This window comes from Lytechinus pictus, chromosome 16, assembly GCF_037042905.1.
Source record: "Lytechinus pictus isolate F3 Inbred chromosome 16, Lp3.0, whole genome shotgun sequence".
NCBI lineage: Eukaryota > Metazoa > Echinodermata > Echinoidea > Temnopleuroida > Toxopneustidae > Lytechinus > Lytechinus pictus.
In genome coordinates this window covers 28,873,723-28,890,420 of record NC_087260.1, presented here as the reverse complement: position 1 = coordinate 28,890,420, position 16,698 = coordinate 28,873,723, and the positions used below count along the sequence as shown (strand labels likewise).

At 35.9% G+C, this 16,698-nt stretch overlaps 1 protein-coding gene across 1 annotated transcript; it reads left to right on the top strand.

The window, feature by feature from the left end:
* The first annotated feature begins 4,893 nt into the window (after positions 1–4,893).
* On the top strand, positions 4,894–16,449 carry LOC129279356 (galactosylceramide sulfotransferase-like). The gene is made up of 4 exons (XM_064110993.1): positions 4,894–4,910; positions 9,296–9,414; positions 10,677–11,003; positions 11,648–16,449. Exons 1-4 carry the CDS (start codon positions 4,894–4,896, stop codon positions 12,532–12,534), a joined length of 1,350 nt encoding a protein of 449 aa, XP_063967063.1. The 3' UTR covers positions 12,535–16,449.
* Positions 16,450–16,698: the final 249 nt, after the last annotated feature.

Sequence of the window (16,698 nt, the reverse complement as noted above, 5' to 3'; positions counted from 1 at the left end):
GCCCCCAACAACTTCCAACATCCAGTCTACATGTTTTGACCTCCCTGGAACATGACATGATTAAAGGACACGTCCACCCCAACAAAAAGTTGATTTGAATAAAAATAGAAAAATCCAACAAGCAAAACACTGAAAACTTCTTCAAAATTGGATGTAAAATAAGAAAGTTATGACATTTTAGAGTTTTGCTTAATTTAAAAAAACAGTTATATGCACATCCTGGTCGGTATGCAAATGAGGAGACTGATGACGTCATCCACTCACTATTTCTTTTGTATTCTATTACATGAAATATGAAATATTCTAATTTTCTCCTCTTTGTCAAGTGAAACAACGCTTGATTCCTCCATTAACAGTTGGAACTAGCATTGCTTAAAACAATATGATTCAGTCGAGTTGGTCCCTATTGTCAAATCTGTAAAAAATGAAATATTGTATAATTCAAACAATAAAAAACAAAAGAAATAGTGAGTGATGGACATCATCGACTGTCTCATTTGCCTGTCACTGATTTGTGCAGATCACTGTTTTGTGAAAAATAAGTGAAACTTAAAAATGTCATAACTTTCCTATTTTACATCCGATTTTGATGAAATTTTCAGCGTTATGCTAGTTTGATTTTTCTCTATTTATTCAAATCAACATTTTTCTGGGGTGGACTTGACCTTTAATAATTGGTTAAAGAAACTTTTCGCATTTTTCTATCCTGTCACTCTGTCGAGTATCTATATAGGACAGAGTACACTCAATACCATTTGATTACTGTGATTTGCAATTGACACCGCTCACAACTTTACCCCGTTTCCAAGATTTAAACCGACTTTCCAATAATAAAAATCAGTGTGTACTGGCTGCGTTCTAGATTTGAGTTTAAAAAAATCATGTGGCCCGTAACACAAAAGATATAAAGCGATTAAATGATAAATATAGCCCAAATTACCTCCATCTACTCTTTTTTTATTGCTTTTCAAATTTCTTGGAACCTAAATTACCTCCATTTTGTAGTGATAAACCCCCTTTTTATTGTGATAAACCCCCTTTTTATTATTGTTTTTTTTGCTTGTCAAAATTTTTTCGTGGACGAAATTTCATTATTTTTGGTTGAAAACTTTTTTTTTGCTTGTCAAAATTTTCCTCGGGAAAAAGCACCACCCCCTTTGGAAATCCTGGATCTGCCCCTGGTCGTCCTCTTTAAACACCGGCGGTGTAGTTTTAATATGACTAGTTTTTTTAAAGAACACACAAACAAACAATTTTGTTGTGGCCGTATGCTCATTATTGACTAGCCAAACATTAGATTTAGATTTAAACCTTGTGGATTTGAATATAAGGCTAAAAGATTTGAACGTAAATCATGAAATTCAATGATATTCCCCTAGGATGCAATATTTGGCTGGTCGGGGACTGGTCAATATTTATAGCCAATATATACCTGCATTTTTAAACCCTTCACTTTAAAATATGTTAATGTTAACTCAACATTTTTAAAGATTAGTGGATTATATCCAATCTTGCATAGAGCTGAATCCAACATTTCAAGTATTGTGTTAATCCATTTATTGTGGTATTAGTATATGAAACATCTAGAAATGGTTGTCTCTCCTCCAACCTTTCAAAATAATGTTGATTTGATATTTCATCTTTTACAGTGTTGAAAACTAGAGCGTGTACGCTATACTAGTTTTCTGCATTGGACACTCCATTGTTGTTCTATGTCTTGTGGATTAAAAGGAAATATTGCAGCTTCGTTGATCAAACTGTATACCATTCCTGATTTCACTTCACCAAGCCTTCATTTGCTTTATGTCTGTGTTACGTAAACTTCTTTCTTCTTAAACTATATCATGCTTGCCCTGTTGACCAGTCGCCGAGAAATAAAGGGATTTGCACACCCGCCGTCCTGAAACTGTGTGCATAAAGCATGAGTCTACACAGACTTGTTTAAGTCAACTGCTTAAGTTAACATTTTTTGTTTTGATCTCTACCCCGGGGAAAGTGGACAAACAAAACGTGAATCCAATCGTTCTGCAAATTCAGAAGTATTGCACTTTTCTTGATTGAGAGAGGTATAATTTCTTATGATAAGGTGTTGTACTATAGTGACCCTTTCAATGTGGTTTGTCCCACTGTTCATTCCACAAAGACTTTTGAAGTACAAAAGAAACTTACAATACAGTCTTCAGTCATGGCATTTCAAATTGTGCTTTTGTAAAAGGTGTTGCAAACTCTTCTTCATTCACAGATAAAAATATCATCCCGTATCCCTCAATGACTATCGTAAAAAGGGTTGTTTTTGCTGATCTGAAACTTTTCCCACAAGCCTCTTGCTCTTCTTATTATTCCCTTCAGTATTTGAAACAAATGAAATGAAATACTCTATACAAACTGCGAACAAGTAAGAATATCCCTAGCAAGTGACATAAGTCAGCCAATATTATAGTCCGTAACTTCGACAAAAATTCAGGTAATTTGCAAGTATGGAGGTAATGCTCTTTTATCCTTCTTTCAAATAAATGGAAATGCTGTATAACCTATATGCATTATTGGTAACAAGGTGTGCACTTGTTGAATATATATATATATATATATATATATGTGGGAAATTGTACATGTACAACAGCTTTGGCAACTCTTGTATATAAATATGTGAAAGAAATGAATGAAGAGAACAATGGTAGGCGTAGCTTAACTCAAGGTTCCCCAGAGCTACCTAACATTGTTCTCTTCATTCATTTCTTTCACATATTTATACAAGAGTTGCCAAATCTGTTTTACATGTATAATTTCCCACATTTGTATATACATGTACTTAGTAGACCGGCCAAAACGATTTTTTATACTTTGGACGGCAAAATTTGTTAATGCTTGCTAATGCTTGGCATCCCAGCTAATAGTCTTGCAAAAATACACAGGAATAGCGTACGGCCGGATGCCAAGCGCAATTTTGCGTGAAAGTGTCATTTTTAGCGTAAAATCTGAAAGAATGTCGAAAATCACGCATTTTGATATTTTGACGGATTATATTAATATTTTTGATTATCTTTGATATGCAATTATTCTTATTCAGAGTTTCAAATTATAAGTCTCATAAATATGCATTTCAAATTTGAATATTGCACACACACATATGGCACAGGGAAACATAAAACCGCGATTTCCTCAAAATAAAAGTTTGTGAAAACTATCAATAGTTTAAAGTTTTTTACGCAACTTAAATTCTTCGATTTAAATGCGTTTCTCAATCGAATGTATAGTAAATGTCCTAATGCCACAAATATTAAAATAATTTTCAGGTAAGATGGAATATATCTCATTTTATGTTATCCGAAAGGAGACAATGTGCATTCTACCAGGTGCGCGTTTTGAAAGAAAAATTGAAAATACCATACATTATGTACATAATTACATGTATAAGTACATACTAAAGCGAGTTTTTAATTACATGTATAAGTGCATTCTAAAGCGAGTTTTTAATTGGATAGCACAATTTGTCAATTCTTTGCATCCCAGCTAAAAGTCTTGCGGAAATCCTGAGGAATAACGTACGGGCGGATGCCAAGTGCACTTTTGCGTGAAAGTATCATTTTTTGCGTAAAATTTGAAAGACTGTTGAAAATCACGCATTTTGATATTTTGACGGATTATCATCATATTTTTGATTATCTTTGATATGGAATTATTTTTATTCAGAGTTTCAAATTATAAGTCTACTAAATATGCATTTCAATGTGGAATTTTACACACACATATATGGCAATATGACATAAAAATCGTGATTTACTCAAAATAAAAGTTTGTGAACACTATCAATAGTTCTAAGTTTTTTTACGACTTAAATTCTTCGATTTAAATTGGTTCATCTATTGAATATCGATCGTTTCTAATGTCACAAATATTAAAAGAATGTTCAAGTAAGATGGAAGAAATATTTTCCGAAAGGGGGCATGCAAAATTTAGCGGGGAGGGGGGGGGGCATTTTGAATGTAAAATTGAAGATACTGTAAATTATTAACATAATTACATGAATAAGTACATACTTAAAACGAGTTACAAATTTTCTGGCCGCAACTGCCTCTCCCCCCCCCCCCCCCTCCCCCCGCTGCCTAAGGTTATGTGTAGTGTCCGAAAGGATTACATGGAGATGAAAGTATCCCGTTTTCAAGATAATAAACCACTAGCGTAAAGGGGGGGGCAGACTGCCCCCCCCAACGAGTCACAACTCATGCAGGGGACGTACCCCAGGCCTGCCCCCCCCCCCTGACGATTTTTTTTCTGGTACAATATCCTTTATTTGTGGTTGAAAACCTTTTTTTTTGCTTGTAATTTTTTTTCGCGGACGAAATATCCTCAAAAAAATTTCCCCCCCCCTTTGGAAAATCCTGGGTACGCCGCTGTAATATACCCAAAGTATTCTGCTCGCGATTCAAGTGTATATTTTATTGTGGTGTAGCGAGATAGGCACCCTACACGGGATTACAAAAAGATGGCAAATAAATTTTCGACTCGAGCTTCGCGCTGGCATTAATATATGAGATAAACAACTTGCTATATATCTGTTTAAACAAAACCTTGCTTGATGTGTCAACTTCTCAGAATCCAGTCGCATCCAGTCCATTATCAAATAAATATGAATACTGTATGTCCAATCTTTAGCTCTTAGTCTCTGCCAATTTTAGCTCGCGCTTTTGCGCTAACGTTTTTGTAAGTAAGATATTCATCTTTTTCTTCATTAAAAACATGTTTCAAATCCTTCGTTTAATTCGACATTTTCAGTTCACGCTTTGCGCTCGCATCAAATGCTATAATTAAATACTGATCATTGTTCATGATTTCACGATTTTTGTTTTACCTCATTTGCTAAGAAAGCGTGAATGCTTCTAAGTAAGCAACCAGATGACCGATGGCTTAAGGTACTCTCCGAGGGACCTATAGGATTAAAATGCCTTACTATATACCATTTAAATGCCTTACTTGGCACTAGCGCACCAAGTGGGAATCGAACCCAGGCCACCGGAATCCGAAACCCCCTCACTACCGATTGAGCTATCGCGCCTTAGAATGTTTCGTTTCTAATTTAAAAAAAAGCCAGCTCGGCTTGTGCTGGATTTTTTTAAAAAACAGATACATAACATTTCAAAACGTCATCAAAATGTCCAGTTTACGGATTGGAATATAAAAATCAGATTGCGTTTCACGCTCGCATCAATAGCCTATATATCATTTTAAAAAAATATTTATTAAATGCTCCGTTTCCACGTCAGAATATTAAAAATTTCTGAAATGTTTAACATTACAATAATGTTCATGATTACACTTACGAATTGTGTAACTTTCTAACTTTCAACTCTAAATTTCATGGCATATGAATCAATCTATTTTGGTACCCCCTGCAAAATACCAAGCCCCGCCCTCGTGCTCCTCTGCTGACAAAATCCTAGCTACGCTGCTGGTGAGTGAGCTGACTGACCAAGTCTTTTAAGCAAAAGCCTTAATTTAGGGAAGAATTTGTGTTTATTAATAAAAAAAATGTATAAAATTACAATATTTACATTCAATTGAGGTTATAATAAATAAATAAATATGTATAAATATATAAATAAAGTAATAAATAAATAAATAAATAACTAAATAACCCCCTCCCCAACAAGCTTTCTATTATTTTGCTTCTGTTGTTTTATGCCTTTTCTTGATTTTTTTTTTTTTTTTTTTTTTGGGGGGGGGGGGCAAGTTTCCCCTCCCCCTCACTTCCATGCATCTTCTATCAAAAGGCTTATGTCAGTGTCCGTAGCTCATTTTCCCAATTTTAGAATGTCGAAGGCGTTGTTTCATGCAACTGCGGTCTCTTTGATCAGTTAATTGAACAGTTCATTAGACCAAAAATTAAAATAGATCGGTCAGTAACCATTTGCATGAGCTAAGAGTTTTCATCTGTGGAGAATGATGTTTGAAATACTAAAAGAGTAGGTTCTTTAAGTTCACATTTTAATTCTTAAAGCTCATTTCATCACATGTATTGTCATGTTGGGAAATGCAGTCGCACGACCATTATGACAAACAAATCTAAAGGCTAATGACCAGCGTCCAGCGCAGATATTGTAATATATAGATTGCATTTCCCAAATTGGCATTGGCAATACATACATGTATGTCCAGGGCTGCCCAGGGTCGGGCTGTCCGGCCCCCGTCTTAGACTACGATATATAACAGCATGGACCTATGATAACAGCAAACGCGAAAACTGTAATGAAGCAACATGAATTGAATGAAAATTATAACTTGCAATGCAAAAGACCAAATAACATTTATTATTCATATTTTCACATAATAATTATAGCAGCAGAACATTGGAAACAACTGAAACTAATAATTATTCACAAAAGCGCCATTCATGTGATAATAAAATAATAAGCTCATCGAACCTAAATGACGTATAACCTTGATCATGTGAACTGAAATTTGTGCAAAATGATCCATCATACTTTAATACCCTTATATTCAAGTTTAATCATGAACTGGATCAATAAAATTAAAAAGTTATGATGACATTAAGAAAAAAATACCCCCATATATATGGCCAAAGTTCAGTGACTCTAAATGACATTTGACCTTAATCATGTGATCTAAAACTTGTGCAAGACGATCAGTAATACCTGAATAATGTTATAAGTGTCATTAATTTTGTTTTCCTATGTACGTTCAAAGTTAAAACGAAATTTCGAAAACGTAACATTGGTTAAGATTTCAAGGTTGATATGACGCTGTTATATCAAAACTACCGTCGCCTCCGCCGGAAAAGTGGCTCCTTTAGTCCTGCTCTGCTATGCATGCAGGCGAGACAAAAAATAGGTATTGCCGTGGCAACGGCCATATTTTTTTAGACTTTGATAATCCAATAATTGAAGTAAAATGTAGATTGACAGAGTAGTTTAAAAATGCTAATTCGATCGTTTTATTCATACATGTATGTTTTCTATGCACTAGCGTACCTACGGGGGGGGGGCAATGGGGGCAGTCTGCTCCCCCCCTGACGAGTCCCAACCCATGCAAAAGACGTATCCATGCCCCCCCCCCCCCGACGAGCTTGAAGACCTTTTTTTGCCCCCCCCCCCTGACGAGCTTGAAGACCTTTTTTTTTTGCTTGTCAATTTTTTTGGCCGACGGTTTTGCCCCCCCTTGTGGAAAATCCTAGGTACGCTACTGTTTCTATGATTTTGGATATAGATATTCATACAAAATTAATGTTACCATGGTAACGGCAAATTAAATATCAGACCTATTTATGAATATCGCCACAGGTAGATTTACGTTCAGCACCAATTAATTCGCGGAAATAGCAAGAAGATCGAACTCTACAAAAGTAAACATAATCTGATATAATATCATGACGAGTATCGCACTGATTAATATTAGTATGTGCAATATAGATGTAATATTGTGCGCTGTTTGTATTTTATCATAAATGCGCATCCGATAATTGTACATTATTATCTTTCGCATATATAACATAAAATGATATATCTTGCATCTTCTTTCAACATTTGTTTTCACTATATGTGCCATGGCAACAATTATTATGTATTTATTCGGTTAGCGCTAAAATGGACGAAATTGAGATGCGGAACAAAAACATTATACTATTGATAGTTTTCACAAACTACTATTTTTAGTAAATCACGATTTTATATTTCATATTTCCATATATGTGTGTGTAATATTCCAAATTGAAATGCATATTTACTAGACTAATAATTTTAAACTCTGAATAAAATTAATTCCATATCAAAGATAACCAAAAATATGATGATAATCCGTCAAAATATCAAAATGCGTGATTTTCAACAGTCTTTCAAACTTTACGCAAAAAATGATACTTTCACGCAAAAGTGCACTTGGCATCCGCCCGTACGTTATTCCTCAGGATTTCCGCAAGACTTTTAGCTGGGATGCAAAGAATTTACAAATTGTGCTATCCAATTAAAAACTCGCTTTAGAATGCACTTATACATGTAATTAAAAACTCGCTTTAGTATGTACTTATACATGTAATTATGTACATAATGTACGGTATTTTCAATTTTTCTTTCAAAACGCGCACCTGGTAGAATGCACATTGTCTCATTTCAGATAACATAAAGTGAGATATCTTCCATCTTACTTGAAAATTCTTTTAATATTTGTGACATTAGGACATTTACTATACATTTGATGGATAAACGCAGTTTAATCGAAGAATTTAAGCTGCGTAAAAAAAACTTCAAACTATTGATAGTTTTCACAAACTTTTATTTTGAGGAAATCGCGGTTTTATGTTTCCCTGTGCCATATGTGTGTGTGCAATATTCAAATTTGAAATGCATATTTATGAGACTTATAATTTGAAACTCTGAATAAAAATAATTTCATATCAAAGATAATCAAAAATATTAAAATAATCCGTCAAAATATCAAAATGCGTGATTTTCGACATTCTTTCAGTTTTTACGCAAAAAATGACACTTTCACGCAAAATTGCACTTGGCATCCGGCCGTACGCTACTCCTGGGTATTTTTGCAAGACTTTTAGCTGGGATGCCAAGCATTAACAAATTTTGCCGTCGAATCCTTATCTAGAGCACTTTTTGACTTTTGGCCGGTCTACTAACTGTATCTATAACTATCTAAGCAATAGTTTTGATCCAGCTGGGGCATGGCGGCTTGTCATTGTTCAAAAACCCACCTACACCCGACAAAGGAAATTAAAATTGGTATGGTGTCGAGAATCTGTTTATCTGACGGTCAGTCGAATCGGGGTCACCCTAGCCACTAACCCGTTTTTGTGTGTAGTGGTTAAGGCACCGGCGTTCCAAGCTGGGAGCCCGGGTTCGATTCCCGGCAGAGAAATTTTTTCGGCATCACCAATTTTTCCAGAGGGCAGGTAGCTCTGGGGAACCTTGATTTTAAGCTACGCCTACCATTGTTCTCTTCATTCATTTCTTTCATATATTTATATATATATCATGGACCTATCCACGGAGGATTATCTATTGTTACTGGGGGTGCTGTGACAATGCTCAGCACCCCCAGGAACAATAGATTAATCCTCCGTGGATAGGTCCATGATATATATATGCAAGTTAGTGATTTTGCCGAAGTTACGGACTATAATTTGGCTGATATGACTTTTTGTTTTCAATTCGGAATGATGACTGAGATTAACATACTTTTTCAGAACCACAAGAATTCTGTTTTTTTTTCTATTCGTTAATTTTTGTATTTCATTTACTTGATTTTTTGTATCATTTTTCTCATAATGCAGTATCATACGTAACTCCTCAAAGCACATCGAGGCCGACGATGCACCGAAACGTAGCGATGACGTCATAATAGGTGTGTCGCCCCACCAACAGAGGCCTGGGAATGATCACGAGGAAAAAGGTAAAAGATCGTGAAGAAAATGCATAATGGTTTGCTGAACAGGGTCCCGCCCCATAAAGCTTGGCGATTTATGGTAGTGCTGATTTGTACCATAATCAAACACTGTCGGGGAGGGCGGGGTAAGTTGAGCATAGGGGCAAGTTGAGCCACCAGCCCCAGGCCAATAATGAACGAGTCAGACATTGTGGTGGTGTCATGTATTGATGACCCATTGCATAACCCAAAACCCCACCACATTGTTTTCACATTTAAAACAAAAAGTACCTTTCTAGAGGGAAAAATACAAATTTCAGCAAAAAAAGGTTAAAAAAAGTGTGAAATATATACATGCTTTTTACTCACACATGTCTTTAAAAATAATAAGGACATTAGAACAATATTGTTGGTCCAGGTATGGATCTTCATTTTTGTCATAGTCTTTTACATGATGGATGCATTAGAAATGTGTGGATGCAAAATAATCGCATTAAGTTCGGACTGGGGTAAGTTGAGCCATGGTAATTCTTATGGTAATGTATGTAAAAAAAAAAAAAACTTAAAAGGCCATCAATATGTAGGCAGAAAGGAGCAAATTTACATGACTCTTTAGAGGATGTTATTATTTACAATGTATAGAGAATTAGTAAGAGTAAGTGAAAATACTTTAAATAAAAATTGACATGCTGGTTCTTCCCCCATACATTGTACATAGTTTCTGTGACTCAACTTACCCCAGAAGGTGGCTCAATTTACCCCACAGATGGGGCAAGTTGAGCCATTTGACACCTCTTTTTTCAAAGGTTACAATGACTTTCAGTGTGGGGGTAGAAAGTTATATATAGGTGAACAATATTTCAGAAGAATTACATTTTAAGGCAAGGTACTTATTTATACAAGATTATTAATCATATCAATTCTAACATGCAAAAAACAAACAAAAAGTGTCACAACTTACCCCGCCTTCCCCTAATCAATACAATTTATCCTAGATATGAATTCCCACGACCAATCTCCAAGGCCGAGATTTTATCGATTCTAAAATATGTTTATCGGAAATCGGTGAAAGCGGGAACACACATATAATAATCAAGAATTCAAATTATTTATTTGAAAAATGAAAAATAATATAATGTGTGTTCTTTAAATCTGGAAATAGTATTAACAAAATGACTTGACATAAATCATATCAATCGAACATATACTGAATCAAATCCGATCGATTCGATTTGATAAGATGAATGAGAATTATTTGTAGTTCAATATATTTCTCAATCTTTCTGCAGGTAGAGTGGATCATGTGAGATTAGACGCACAGCATCATAAATATTGGAATAAATCACAACAGCATAGAAAGACGGAATCCTCGTCAAAATGCCTTCCTCGCCAAGACATCGTCTTTTGGAAGACACACAAATGCGGGAGCTCAACGATGCAGAATATGATATTTCGTTATGCAGTCAGGAATGATCTTCGGTTGTTACTGCCACCAAGAACTCACCTGTTCGATCTTATACAGCGTTTTAATGCGAGTAGAGACGTGCCGAGGGAGTTTATTGAGAGGGGGAGACAATTCAACATCTTTGCACATCATGCTCGATTCAGTGCTGCAGGTAGGTACTCACTTGTGTCAAAATATCTGTCTAGATTAGTGTCTGGAGGGGCAAGACAAATGGTGTTAACAACAGTTTGCCTCCCTCCCCCATCTTTGGATCAAACCTTTAACTGCTAACTCGGGCAAGGACCTACCTATTCAAAACATACTCCTATAAAGGTCGAGGAAGGATTTGTCAAATTGTTGATACAAAGTCCATGCCATGGAATCGATGTTCAGTTGACAGCCAATAATTAAGTAGTCCTCTCCAGGGGATGATAGGTTTCATAAACGCAAGCTATATAGGACCCATGATAAAGGATCCCAGAAAAAAGTTCGACAGAAAAAAAAGTTCCCAGCAACAAACAAACAAAAATAAAATCATCTCGATTCTGGGGAGGGGTTCCTAACACTAGTGCGTTTTATTGTGTACAATGAACACCATGGCGGATCTGCCAAGGGCGCCCTCTTCTATGGATCCGCCTCTGGCTCTTTGTTTATGTTTCAATAATAAAGGGTATTCAGTCATTTTTTTTCTGTATTAGTATGTAATATATACAAGCTTTCATGTCTTTAAAACTTGCTGACTATGATTCTAGAACCAAGCCAAAGCGTAATTTGAATTATTTTTAAGCTATTATCTCGGTTTTTTTTATTTTTCAGATATCGCAACCCTGATGCCTCGAGGTAGTTTCTACGTCACGATCCTAAGATCACCGCTGACCTTGTACGAGTCTATTTATTCCTATCTGGGTCTTGGAAAAGCATTTGGCGATGAGACTCATCCTCTCAAAATCATTCCCTTCCTGAAGAATCCAAACTCATTCTATAACGCGACAGACCGGAGTGTCCATCGCCGTTATGCACGAAACCCTCTCCTCTATGACCTTGGGCTTGACCCGGAAGACATGGAGAGCAAAGCGAAGATTGCAGATACGATCCTCGAAGTGCAACTAAGGTTCCATTTTGTGATGATTGCCGAATACTTCGATGAATCTCTGGTCTTATTAAAAGAGCTGATGTGCTGGAATTTTGATGATATAACGTATTTAAGATTAAACGCGAGGGAGCGCACTCATAGAACTTCGCCTTATGCAGCGAACTTGATACAGAAGTGGAACTATGGAGATATGCAGCTTTATCAGTACTTTAACGATTCATTTTGGAAGCGAGTAGAAGCGTACGGACGCACCCGAATGGAGCGCGATGTTAGGACGTTGCGAGACATGAACGCACGGTTGTTGGACCGTTGTGTGGAAGAGGAGACAAATGCAGATGACATCGAGGATCAGGAATCGCAGTGGCACCCCGAAGGCATCAACATCGTTGCGTACCGCCTGAAAGCATCGGCCAAGAACGATCGCACCTGTAGGGACGTCATCAAGCCAGAGAAACTCTTTACAGAGGAAATTCGCGCCAAGCAAGGGGACTATTATTTCGCGCCTAAAAACGGGAAAGAGATGATTAAGTGGTGGCATATAAAGGACGAGACGGATAAGAATGCGGTGAAAGTATTGGATGCCTTATTTGACCGGATGCATCCGCCGTAGAACAACTTTTTTGCTTCTTGAAGAAATTAATTGAATAAACCTAATTTCTTATAATAAAATACAAAAGAACAAGTGGGGATATGGCATCATCAGCTTGCTCATTGAATATTCATAAAGACATGCCTAAAACTCTTTTCACCGGAACAATTCAAATCTTTAAAATGCCATACCTTGTTATTCCTTGTCCGATTTGGATCAAATTGTCAGTGTTTTGTTTGTCTAATATTTCTTTATCTGTTCAAATCACATTATTCTCAGCCTGGAGTGCCCCTTTAACCCTATCTTAACTGGGCTATTTCGGACCAGTATATACTGGGGGGGGGTCAATTTGACCCCCCCCCCCCCCCTCAGATCTTGGCCGCTGATTGCGCAATCGCCGCGATAATTTACAAGCGCGTAGAGCCGGATTTAAACTACAAGAGTGTATAATAAAAGTTTTTTTTTATATATTTTTTATTAATTAATTATGCAAATAAGCATATGAAATTTGCCATAAATTTGTTTTTTTGTGTATGTATTTGCCTTTAACTCAATTTATATAGCTAGTAGAATGCTAATTTTTGGTGGGAGTATCAATGATTACATTTATAACAAATATCTACAAAAAATAGCAAGAATATAATTAATTTCTTATGTATTTTATTGTTATTTAAATTCTTATGTATTTCTTTGTTTTTTCAAACCTTTGTTTTTTATTGTTTTTTTCCCGATGAACTTTGTCGAGGACCCTTTTGCGATCATAAATAGCATAAAATAAATCAATTTTAACCAACGAAACTAAAAATAATCATACATTTATGATTTTTGGTTGAAAAACACAATTTGCATTGACTTTTTACACGGAATCACGTTTTTGAGCAATTTCTGGTCTGACATGCACTTACAAAACGTTGCGTAATTTTGGAACCGCGTACCCGGACGTCGCAAATTTGGTCTCAAAAGATACGCAAGACTTGAAATAAAAAGTCAGTGAGTGGCGCAGTAAAAAAAATTCGTGCGACGGCGTAGTGACAAAATTTGTTGAGGGGAGGGGGTCAAATTGACCCCCTGTGGAGCCGTGTTATGTGCAAACGCCGGGATATGTGCAAACAACGGTATATGTGCAAAATTTCGCCGGGATTTGCGCAAACAACGGTATTTGTGCAAACGCCACGCCAGGAAATGTGCAACTCTGTCAAAATTTATTAACGGCATCTGTGCATACGTGACGACGGGATATGTACAAATGAACAATTTTCACGGGAAATGTGCAAACCTCCGGGATATGTGCAAATCACTGTTTTTATCAATATTAAGTCTATTTCTCATGAAATGTGTCATAACATTAACATGTCGCAAAAGGAAGCTACAGTGCCATCGGCAATGAAACGCCTTTCAAAGAGGCGGCGGGGGGGTGTTACACCCACAAATGTAATAAACGCCCACAAATGTAATAACACTTTACCCACAAATGTAATAACACTTTAGACACAAATGTAATACTTTCACCCACAAATGTAAAAATGCACTTTATACACAAATGTAATAATGACTACCCACAAATGTAATAAATTTGAAGGGATTTTTCGCGAATCTGTTCTGAACTAAAACCCTATAGTAATGCGTTCATATAGCGCAAAGTCAGTCTTTTTTCTCCAGACCCAGTTATATAAAACATTTAAACAATCTTCCAAACAAATGAAAATTAATTTCTTCTTAATGTTAAATAACTGTTGTTGTTGTTTTAGCTTATACGGCCTGTATCATTTTAAAATAGATGTATAGCGAAGTCTTTCCTCCAGACCCAGTTATAAAAAAAATCATTAAAAACAAAACGACAACAAAAAAGACCTTGCAATCTTATTAACACTGAATAGCATGGAAATATGGTGTAGTCTTTGCTCCAGACCCAGTTATTTCAAAATAGCAAATGATAAAAAACAATAAAAACAAACAAACGATATTAAGAAAGACCCCTCAATCCCAATGATTGTGGGGTCGAATAACTTGAAAATATAGCGTAGTCTTTCCTCAAGACCCAATTATTTCAAAATAACAAATCACAAAAGATAGATAATAATAAAACAAGGACCCCACAATCTTATTGATGTTGAATAACATGAAAATAAATGCAGTCTTTCCTCTAGACCCAGATATTTCAAACAACAAATACAAAAAATACAAAAAATATAAAAAAAAAACAAAGACCCCGCAATCTTATTGATGTTGAAAAACATGGAAATATAGTGTAGTCTCCCCTCCGCACCCACTTATTTCAAAATTACAAACCTTTTTTTTAAGTGAAAAAAAGTAACAAAGACCCCATCATCTTATTAATGCTAAATAACTGTGTGTGTGTGTGTATTTGAGTTTTGTCAGACGTGTATCAATCAGATATGATTATTTACGTCTGGGACCGACCTTTAACGTCACCATCTGAAAGACGTGACCAGGGCTCGAACCTCAGCATCAATTTGTAACTTCCCCACATAGCTTAGATTACAGGTGCACGCCACAACGCCCAGTGGAGACATGGAGACATGGCGTAGTCTTTCTTCCAGACCCAATTATTTAAAAATAACAAAACAATACAATATAACCCAACAATCTTTAAACTAAGAACCTGTAATAAAATAAAGGTTTAGAGAGTTTTCTTTATTCCAGACCTTGTCATTTTCAAAATTAAGATAAATGAAATATTCATTTAACTAAGACTCAATCATGTTATTGTGCCTGTTCAACATGAATAATATGATCGGGGGAGCATTTCATCAACATTAGTTATGTCCGACAAGTTGTCAGATCTGACAACCTTCCTTGATGTTGATTGGCTAAGAAGCAGTGCTACCATGGTAAGTGTCGGATAAAACGTCTGACAACTCCTTTCATGAAATGCTCCCCGGGCTCTTAGTTTTGAAGATTTTATTTTTAATTAGAAATTTCTTTGCCTGGAAGAAAAAGTATGTTTTAAATGCATTCTTTATTACAAGATCTTAGGCTGGAAGAGGGTTTTAACTTTAAATGTTGGTTTTCTTGTTCTGTTTCTTTTGTCTGGTAAAACTAAGTATGTGTTATCACAGGGTTTTATAGTTTGGAAGATGCTGGGGTCTAAGTTTTATGATTATGTTTCACTTAATTTGTATTAAAAAAAAACAGGGTGTGGGGTAAAGACAAAAAAACGCTCGAAACCCAAGCATTTTAACTAGGTTTAATTTGGAAGATTGGTCTTCACTCTTGGCTTTAATTTTTTTTTTTAAACCGGGTCTAGACGAAAGACTAAGCTTAACACTCGTGTTATTCCACATGAATAAGAATATGACAGGGTCTAAAGTTGTTAAGATTGTTTAAATCATTTTTAAAATTACTGGGTCTGGAATAAAGACAACGCTCTAAACATGTGTTTTTGTACATGGTCTTAGTTTGGAGGATTGTTGGATCTTATATACGTTTTTTTTTTTTTTTTTTTTTTTTTTTTTTTGGGGGGGTGGCTTTAATTGCTTTTTATGCCACCGCAGACGAAGTCCGGAGGGGGCATTAAGCGTTGCCCATCAGTCCGTCCGGCCTTCCGTCCGTCCGTCCCCCAACTTGGTTTCCGCGCAATACCTCGAAAAATATTTAATGGATTAAACAAAAAATTGGTGTGTAGGTAGATGACACCATAATACAGGTTAAGTTAGAATTCTGAGTCCGAAGGTCAAAGGCCACAGCTCATTAAATATGCGAGTTGGTTTCCGTATGATAACTTATGAAATATTTAACAGATTAAACAAAAAATTGGGTGTGTAGGTAGATGACACCAAGTTCGACTTCGGAGTCTGCAGGTCAAAGGTCACAGCTCACTATATATGCGAGTTGGTTCAAAGGTCTAAATTTTTTCATTATATATAAGCATATTGGTTTCTGCACGGTATTAAGTTCAATTATATTGAATGGATTTCTGATTGCGTTAAGCGAGGGCATATGTCCTTTGGACACGTCAAATTTCTAGTTTATTTTTTGAAATAACCGTGTCTGGAAGAAAGTCTACAATCGTTCTTCATTTTATCCATAATGTATCAAATTTTATAACCACAAAAATAAGACAAATTAATCATAGGCGTAAATATTCATATCTGAATGGTTCACGCCTTAAAACCCACGATAACAACAACAACGTTATTCCACAGGAATTAGATTATCGGGTAT